Below are 9,484 nucleotides of genomic sequence, written 5' to 3'. Positions count from 1 at the left end.
AACGTAAATGTCTTCATAATTGACAAAATGCGATCCATTTTCATAGTAAAATACAATTCTATTTAGACCTCACAAACTCGAAACATCATGTCCATCGTGAGGGGAGTGGCGGGAATTACTCTCTCCTCTTCCGAGCGGGAGGCGCGCGCTCCTTCTCATGATCTCACACAGGAGTTCCTCACAACACATTCAACGGAAGCGCATGAGAACCGTTTGCTAAACTTTACTTTTCTAGGTAAAATATGACTTACGACTAAAACTTTACCTCGTATCAGGTAATGTGCATTTTTATTCTGTTTGAGGCTTTTAAACATCCATCATTACGTTTCTGCTAGAGCTGACCTTAATGTTTTTCCCCCCTGTAATATTTTTTGTTTAAAACACTGTCAAATTAAAAGCGTTTAATTTTATTGTTCATTAATACGTTTATGAGCTGTTAAAACGCCCACTGTTAATGAGTATTTTGTTTACAGGATGAATCTGTTGAATATTATTTGCTCCAACATTATTGTAAGTAGTCCTTATATTCTAATACAATATACGTTTGACAATGTACTGTTATGAGTTCTCATGTTAATATATTATAACAAAACCATATAATTAATATAATGTGATGCTTATTTAAATGAATGAATATATATAATTACAAACCTTTTTTCAAGGTACTCTTTCATCACTGCATGGAAAAAGGTAACCACAGCATTCATATGATATTCAAAGTTTAAAGTTAAATGTAATATGCTTAAAATTTAGATATAGGCTCATCGCGGATGACTGATTTCTGTTATAATCGTCTTACTAAGATGTTAGTATGAAAGATACAATCTGTTACTAACAGAGTCCAAAGGATAGTTTAAGATCACATGGACAGAATTACAATTTGTTCATAGTTTATTACACATAAAGTGTCAAATGCATAAGATGTAAGGCTGTCTGAGTCTAACCAAAACATCCCTGTGTTTACAGTGGAGAGCAAAACCCCGCTTACACATGAGGACTTTTACCCTGAGTACGTGCCAGATCGCCAGCCATGGCTTGGTGCCCGCAAGCTCTGCCTCCAGCGTTCAGGGACCCTAGCGGTGGTGTCCAGTACCAAAGAGATTAAAAAGCTCAACACTTTTCTGCGGTCCCTGAATATCACCCAACCTGTATGGATAGAAAGTGCAGGCATGTTCCAAAAAAGTGGTGCGTGCCATATCTTATGTTTCCCTGCTCATCTTACATTTATTACAAATGCATTTGTATCTTTCTTTAATCAATATTGCATGTTGTTTTCTAAAACATTTCTAGGTCCTCCAGACATATACATGCTGGAATTTCCAGTGCGGCCACACCGGAAATCGGCTCGTCTCCGCCATAAGTTCCCAAACATGGAAGCGCTAACGGTTTGTGCTCACCTCCAGCTTGATCCAACTTGCCACGGACCTTCCACAGTCTTCTCGTACGCCATAAGGTCATTCATTAAAGAATTCCAACTCCAAGCACGAATCACAGGGAATGAACCCGTCCAGCTTGCATTGCTGGTGCATGGTTCAAACACCACCTACGTAACAGGCTTTCCCAATGATGCCTCCTGGCACTTTGTATGTGCAAGCTTGGTTGCGAATAGTGGAAAGTGGGGCATCTGGGTGGATGGAACGGTGGTGGGTTCTGGGAATTCACTCATCTTATTGAATTACATCGGAGGCGATGGCCTTTTCATGATTGGACAAGACCAGGAGACCTATGGAGGCTACAACAGTGGCAAGGCGCTTTGTGGGAACGTTACGCAGCTCTACATGTGGGATCGTTTGTTGGTCGACACTGAAATCCAAAGCATGGAAAAAGTTTGTTCACCCGTTCCTTTTGGCTTGTTCTTCAAATGGAATGAGTCCGCACTGGAAATCGAGACGTCGCTACAGACACGCAGAAGGAACTCGCCTTGTCAAGGTAGAGATGGTGGAGGTGGTATTGCGCCCTCAAATCTGTGAGTTGTAATTTCCACTCTACCACCAATGCGAAATTGCGTATACAGCCAAGTTGTGATTGGAAACCTCAGGCTGAGATGGTTGTAAATATTTCATCCATGCGGTAATGGTGAGACCCACCCTTCGGATCATACATTTCCCATCACATGAGTCATGGACCCAGAGTTCCCTATTCTTTTCTGAAGAGAGGACATATGGTCCTTACAGACTTGGAGAGCTCAAGAACTATGACTCATGGTGACCTCTTAAAATTGGCAGACTAGAAGCAAACTTAGCTTGCTGGCTGTTCGGCAGCCTCAGAGTTTGCTCAAAAGGATCAATTTTCTTCTAAACTATTTTTGGTTCTTGTTTCTTTTAGGTTTCAAAAGCCAATCAGCAGACCAACTTATCTCTGGCTTGCATCACAGTTTTTCCAACCTCATGGCTAACAAGGCCTGTGTAACCTTTGACCCAGCAAGTGGAATACTGATTAATGACTCATGTTTGACGCACAGAGGAAGTGTTTGCCTGGTTCCAAAAGGTGATCACCTTCTTTTGAGTAATGATATTTTAATAATAAACTACATCTCCATTGGAGAAAATAGGAAAAGCTTTTGCGATTTCATCAGATGTAATTTATCTCAGTAGGGTATTTTAGGAGCCAGTGACTTCCTAGTTCTTGTTCTCCTTTTTTTTTTTTGGTCTTTTGTTTTGGCAAAAGCAATTTTGGCAATGCAATTTCTTGTGCATTTTCAACATATGTGATAATCTAGGTTTTTTCCTCCTTTATTTCAGAGCAGCTGGACTTCTTAGGTTTCCCTGGGACCTCGTTCTTCTCACAAGTCAGCAATGAGTTTCATTCCAAATCTGTGAGTTAGAGCTCAAGGCTGATTTTTATTAGATTAAACCTCCAGATTTCACTGAGATGGCTTCTTCTTAGCATTTTTAATTAATTTCCTCCTTATTTTTAACTTCTCATTCATTATTTGAGATCAAAGTATAGTCAGTATTGACACATAGGAATAAATAATATAACTTGATATTGCATTTTCATCCTTTCTCCACAGAATACAGAGAATACAAATGTAACCTTGTTCTCTGAGAACGACCTGACTCGTCATAATTTCCTCTTGAGTGCCATATTGAGAATTATGGAAAGCAATGCAGACATTATCACACGTTCTGATCTCCTGTACCTCATTGAAACCATCGAGAAGGCCGCTCAACTCAATAAAAAAGCTGTTCCCACTGAGGTCTTCATGTCCATGATCCGCAATTGCTTGGAACTAGTTAGCAGACTCATCGACCCTGATATGGCTGAACAATGGGAGAACTTGAGAGATCATGGGGTATGTTGTGCAATTGAAGTTGGTTCTACCCTGCTCTTCTGGAACCAAATCCTCAACAAAAAAAAAGTGGATGGTAACTCTTATGTCAGGTTTATAAATATGTTTCCTGTATTATCTCAGAATTACCTCGGACCATTGACAATGGTAGAGAACATAGACAAGCTGCTGTGGACATTGGCGGATGAGCTTTGGGCCGAGCACAAAAGCTTCACAGTGTCAACAAAGAACATGGGTACAGTGTTTTTTGCCTCATTTAGCATGACTTGGTAGCCTAATCTCAGACCTCTGACAAACAGAAGTCAATATTTGTTTTCTTGAGAGGTGGAGTAATAAAGATAAACCTCTCTTGTCTGTTATTGTATTCATGCAGTTTTTAATATTTAGCCATGGCTACTTTGGTTGTCCCACCATAAAAACCGTATGAGTGTTTGTTAGTCAAGAGACTTTTGCTTCCTCAGATATTCATCTGGAGCCGCGCGGGCTGGCGCAGATGAGCTGCGGTATTGTGTTCAAGCCATCGATCCACGGCGGTCAGTTCAGCGGCCATGATGAGATCCTCATATCAGAGTCAGAAATGCAGAGAGTCTTTTCATTGGGTGAGAATAGGGTAAATTGCTTATTTATAAAGATAAATGTTGTGATGCAAGCCAGTTTTAAAGAATCTTTATCTTCTAATATTATTTGACAGGCCACAAAGATGTCATGCTTATTTATACCTACTACAGTAACCTGGTAGAGAAGTCGTTCAGACTGGAGGTCAAAACACCCGCTGACCAACAGACCAATGGCAAGAGGTTAGCAAGAGCCTCCTGAATCTCTCCACACCAAATTTAATTTAAATATTTTAATTATAAATTTAAATTGTAACGCGATCTGGGTTTTTCCTGGGTCGAAAATGGTCTTAGGTGGCGGCAGAAGAACACGGTTGTCCACACACACAGTACACAGTACCCTACCCATGTGAACTGCGAGCCCAGTACTGACAATAAATTCAAAATAAATGCAAAGAAACAGTTTGTAATATTAACTTATCTTATTCATTCATGAAATAAAAAATAATCACTGTCAGGTCAGAACATAAAGATCATGTGCTTAGAACTATTTCATATATAAAAATCTTACTGAGTTACCGATTTAACAAGTAAACAACAAAGTAATACATTACAAAGTGCATTTAGCCTACACTCCAAAACTTAGTGCACAGATCATTTGACATACAGTACCTGATTGTTTTGTTCTGTCCATTGCTATGGTTATCACTGTCAGTCATATTCAATCACACATTTAAATATGGTTGTCAATCCAAAAACTTTGCAATGTGTCATCAGCAGCATGAAAAATGTATATTATATACAGAAATTGAGCAAAGATCGCCATTATAATCGCTGAAGCTGTCAATTACAACACAAGGTACACAAAGCTGCGCTCTTGCAAAAACTCCTGTTATGCTGTGAAATGAATCTCTCATTGACATCGTATTTAGGTGTTGTATTGAGCCAATGTGGTGTTTTGAGCCAATTCTGACAAACTTAAACACTTCTGATTGGCCATTGCGTTCACACGCTCAACAGATATGTCTGTGATTGGCTATATTGCTCACGCTGCAAAAACACATAAATAGAAACTTTTTATGCTCTTCATATAGCGCTTACACAAACACTCACTGGAGCGTTTGAAAGCAGATATTGAAAACGGCTATCAGCGGGTACCAATATTGCAGAAAAGCAGGAATCGTCACATTAAATGATCAAATAAATCTTTGGCGGGACAGCATATTTTCAATGCAGGAAAAACCCTGGTTATTCTGTTCCTTTATTTTTAGGCAACACACTGGTCAGCTAGATACGGCAGTAATCTCAGCAACAGTGCGGGATGTGCAGAGGGCAGAAAATGTTCCTGTGTCCGTCCAGTACTCTCTATCCTCTGGAATTATGGTAAAAAACACTCTTATTTGCCGTTTTAGTTAAGTTTAATATCTTCGAATAACCTCTAACATAGGCTTAAGATAAAAGACAACAAAATAAACACACCTAAAACTTTAACTAAAAATTTTAATAAAACAGGAAATATTAAAATAAAACTATAATAGTATATCAATGATACTAAAATAATAATGCTTTAAAAAAAAAGTTTAATATTTTTCCTTTAGGCAGAGCACTCCGAGCAAGTGACGCCCTTCTGTGTCTTTTGGAATGTCGAATTCATGTAAGTGAATGAAATCATGTTACAAAACTACTGGTGTTTTGTCGTATTACAGTCTCTTGTTTGGGTCTGATTTAGTGTCTCATGTCCAAAGGGTGGGTCGTACAAGTGCTTGGTCCAATAAAGGGTGCAGAGTGTTGCCTTCTCCTCCTGATGTCACATCCTGCTTTTGCAACCACACCACCAATTTTGCTGTCCTAATGAATTACATGGAGCCACAGGTATGTTCAGAGTATGTGCTTTGAATTGTAACAAACAAACACACACACACATACACACACTATTTTACCGGTGTATGTATAACATAAATTATAAATGTATATATTTGATTATGAGAACTGATTGTTTGCTTACAATCTAATCTACCCAGACCTTAATATGTGGCCTTGTTAGAAGATGATCAATAAAATTCACGTCACATGTGACTGTTCATAATGTTTTGGCTTATCAGTGTATATCCCTTTAAGTCTGAAAAGTGATTTAAAAGCCATTTAAAAATAATCATTAATCATTATAAAGATAATGTCTTCACCGATCATATTTTCTGTTACACCGCAATCTTTCCAGTAGAGGTCACTGTGAGCTTACAAAAGCAAGCGAGCCTAAATAGTAGCCTTTGTGATCTTGCATTCACAATTATGTGAGAAGTTCCGCTATAGGAGCAAATATGGTCTCTCATTGATGTCTAGTGCCACTTTATAACCATCCAGTGCAATAAGAGTCATCAAACCCTCATATATACATAATGGTAGTTAACCTATATCTCCAGACAGTGAGATTGAGAGATAGACAGAGTGTGAGGAGTGCAAGATCGTTGTGTTTTGATGGGTCTTTTCCCTGCAGTGGAGTGCTAAAGAGGAGAGCATTTTGACGAAGCTGACATTTATCGGATCCGGAGCCTCTCTCTGCGCACTGGTGGTGACCTTGATGCTGTTTACCGTGTTAGAGTAAGTGGTTTTCACGGATGTACTACCACGCCAACAGCATATTCCCATTCCACGATGTTGCTCTGGCATCATTTGATTCACCATCTAATCTTTATGACAACTGACTTCTAGTGTTGAGTTCATAAAGGTCACGACATTGCATAACATTTGCTCGAATCACAGTCTGTGAGCTCACAGGCCTCACGCTTGTCAATAGCGCTCTGTCGTGAGGCTGAATACGTATTGAAAACCACTAATCGGCTAATTAGCGCTCTGTGCCAAATGAGCTTGAAGCCGAAGTTTTATGGTGACATTACAGGGGAGTTAATTAAAGGAAAGGGTCACACAAAGGGAGGTTAATCAGCGCAGTATCAGCCAAGCTGATTTCTTTAAGAGATTTATGGCCTGTTTGCCACTAATCAACACACATACACACACACACACACACACACACACACACACACACACACACACACACACACTCTTCATCTGTTTGACCAAAATAAACACAATTTTGCCTGATTTTTTTTCAGCATCCCGAAATCAGATCGCACATCAGTCCACAAGAATCTTTTTGTGTCTCTGACTTGCGCTCAAATCGTCCTTCTCTGCAGTGGTTCTGCTGTTCATAATAAGGTACAATGCTTTTCACACTTTCATTTGGTTGCACACCTTTTAAAAATCAGAATCAATTTAGTTATTGATAGTAGCCTAATATCAATGTATTAATATTATTAAAGTAATCATCTGATTAACTTTAGTATTTACCACACTCAAGGGCGTATGTTAGTGTTTTTACTTTGTTTAAGATGGTCGACTTTGCATAGTGTCTTAGTGTCTAACAACACTGTAAAATCACATCGCAAGTGACTTATTGCTTTTTTAAATGTTAGTTGGGGTCATTATACAGAATTTTTAGTCAAAGTCTTTCTAGATTAATTACAATATTGTACCAGCAGTCTGACAGTCCCTTAAAACAACTGTAGTGTTGTTGCCATATTTGGCATTGCGTAAACTGCCGTACGGCCATGTTTGTGTGGATGTTTGACCTTTTGACCCTTGACTGCCTGCTCTCTGACCTCTGCCCCGTAGGTGGCCTGCACGTTTGTGGCGGCTCTGATGCATTTGTTCTTCTTGGCAGCATTCAGCTGGATGCTGGTTGAGGGCCTGCTGCTCTGGAGCAAAGTAGTGAGCGTTAATTTGAGCGAGGACCGCCACATGAAATACTACTACCTGATTGGCTGGGGTAATAATTGCACTCCGCCCCTCCGATCTCCTCTTCGATCTGTTGTGGATAGGCACACTTATTGATTGGGTTCAAGAGTACAGGAATGCTGGTTTTGTACTTTATTGTTCCACTGAGTATTTCTATCATTTTCTTTTCACAGTACTTTTTTTCCTTCTTTCTTAGACGAGGAATACTACCATGTCTATACTATATACTTAGTGTCATTTTCAAGCAACACATTTCATAAAAAAAATGTTAAGTAGATATACTTATCAAAATGATGACAAAAAGATGCAACTTGGTTGAGAGTAATTTTTTTGTTTTAGTTTTTTTTGTTCACAGGTGCCGTCAAATGCTTTTTGTCCCACTCAGACACTGTAATATAGAAATGTATGTGTTTGAACAGGTCTGCCCGTGCTGATAGTTACCATCACGCTGGCCTCTGCCTCTGGGAACTATTCAGCCGATGGCCACTGCTGGCTCAGTGTTCAGAACGGCGTCATATGGGGCTTCGCCGGCCCAGTCATCTTCATTGTTATGGTGTGTCTCTACATCTATTATTATTGTTATATATTTTATATAAAAGAATAATATTAAAAACACAAATACATATGACATATTTTTGTTATGTATGTTTTTTTTTGTATATAATAATAATAATAACAACAATAATAATAAAATAGTAAAACATGTTCTTTTTATTTTATTTATATACAGTAGTCAACATTTAAAGTGGATCAAAACCTTTCATCAAAGTAATACATGAATTTCGAACAACATCCGTTCTTGTCTTAGGACAACTTTGATGAACTTTTTTGATCCACTTCAAATGTTGACTACTGTATATATATATTATATATATATGCATATATTTATTATGTATTATAATTTTACAATATGAACGAATATTTATCATTTTTATATTCTTATTATATAATAGTATTTGTTTATTATAGATTTTAATGTTTATACTGGTATATGTGCGCATATATATAAAACATAACAATAATAAAATTACAAATATATACTCACAAACATGCTTATTATAAATGACTATATATAATAATTATTTATATGTGCACTTGCGTATATATGCATATATTGAATATTTATAATGATATATATATATATTATACATGCTTATTACAAATTCTAATTTATATATTTATTATTTGAATATTTAGTTATATTTCTACTTAATATTTAATTTGGTGTATGTGTGTATTAGGTGAATATCATGATTCTGACCCGTGTGGTCCTGATCACCATCGCCACAGCCAAGAGAAGATCTTTGATGATGAACAACAGCCCGGAAGAGCAAGTCTCTGAGCAGATAAGGTAGGACACCTCCCTTCCTCTCGTATTCAGGTAAAGGATTCTCATTAGCTCATTCTTCGATGCTCTATTATACGTTTTTTAGTCTTAAGGACCGCCACATGGAGGCACCCTTTCACAGCTGTGCTCGTGAACAGTGGTCCTGTCTGCTTGTGGAGTCTGACTGATCCTCAGTCGTGTTGGCTTTCTATTAAAATGATCTATTTGCACATTACAGCCTCTTTCAACATCAAATGTTTTGTTTGTTTTTTGGTCCATTAATGGAACGATTCTACTTTTTTTACAAGGATCACAAAGTAAACTTTCAGGCAGCTCCTTCACTGCAGGAATCCGGCGTTATATTAGTAAAAACAGGCCTTTATACTGATTCTCATGTTGGTTTATAGATTCAGCTTCTCCTTGAGACCATAAATAACCATAACGCAAATTAAGCTGCCACACGCACCCCGCGTTTGGACGAGCCTGGACCTCCGGCATCAGTCGTTGAGGTGGGGCCCT

General features: G+C 38.2%; 1 protein-coding gene across 3 annotated transcripts in view; it reads left to right on the top strand.

Annotated features, from left to right (window-relative positions):
- Positions 1-149: 149 nt before the first annotated feature.
- Positions 150-9,484, top strand: part of LOC306987659 (adhesion G protein-coupled receptor D2) — a 61,900-nt gene continuing 52,565 nt past the window's right edge. The window contains exons 1-19 of one of the 3 annotated variants that reach the window (XM_079592118.1): positions 150-275; positions 474-510; positions 663-690; positions 967-1,185; positions 1,291-1,929; positions 2,326-2,487; positions 2,742-2,815; positions 3,014-3,295; positions 3,416-3,527; positions 3,754-3,891; positions 3,984-4,089; positions 5,118-5,229; positions 5,445-5,500; positions 5,592-5,718; positions 6,341-6,444; positions 6,957-7,059; positions 7,516-7,669; positions 8,058-8,191; positions 8,880-8,989. In XM_079592118.1, coding sequence (XP_079448244.1) covers positions 475-510; positions 663-690; positions 967-1,185; positions 1,291-1,929; positions 2,326-2,487; positions 2,742-2,815; positions 3,014-3,295; positions 3,416-3,527; positions 3,754-3,891; positions 3,984-4,089; positions 5,118-5,229; positions 5,445-5,500; positions 5,592-5,718; positions 6,341-6,444; positions 6,957-7,059; positions 7,516-7,669; positions 8,058-8,191; positions 8,880-8,989 — 2,696 coding nt within the window. In that variant the 5' untranslated portion in view covers positions 150-275; position 474. The remainder of the gene's footprint in view (positions 276-473; positions 511-662; positions 691-966; positions 1,186-1,290; positions 1,930-2,325; positions 2,488-2,741; positions 2,816-3,013; positions 3,296-3,415; positions 3,528-3,753; positions 3,892-3,983; positions 4,090-5,117; positions 5,230-5,444; positions 5,501-5,591; positions 5,719-6,340; positions 6,445-6,956; positions 7,060-7,515; positions 7,670-8,057; positions 8,192-8,879; positions 8,990-9,484) is intronic. The other 2 variants (XM_079592119.1, XR_013795216.1) reach the window with 2 other exon arrangements.

Source organism: Phoxinus phoxinus (assembly GCF_949152265.1).
Source record: "Phoxinus phoxinus genome assembly, chromosome: 20".
NCBI classification, from domain to species: domain Eukaryota; kingdom Metazoa; phylum Chordata; class Actinopteri; order Cypriniformes; family Leuciscidae; genus Phoxinus; species Phoxinus phoxinus.
The sequence above is the reverse complement of the archived record's forward strand: the minus strand, read 5'-3'. Positions and strand labels throughout refer to the sequence as shown.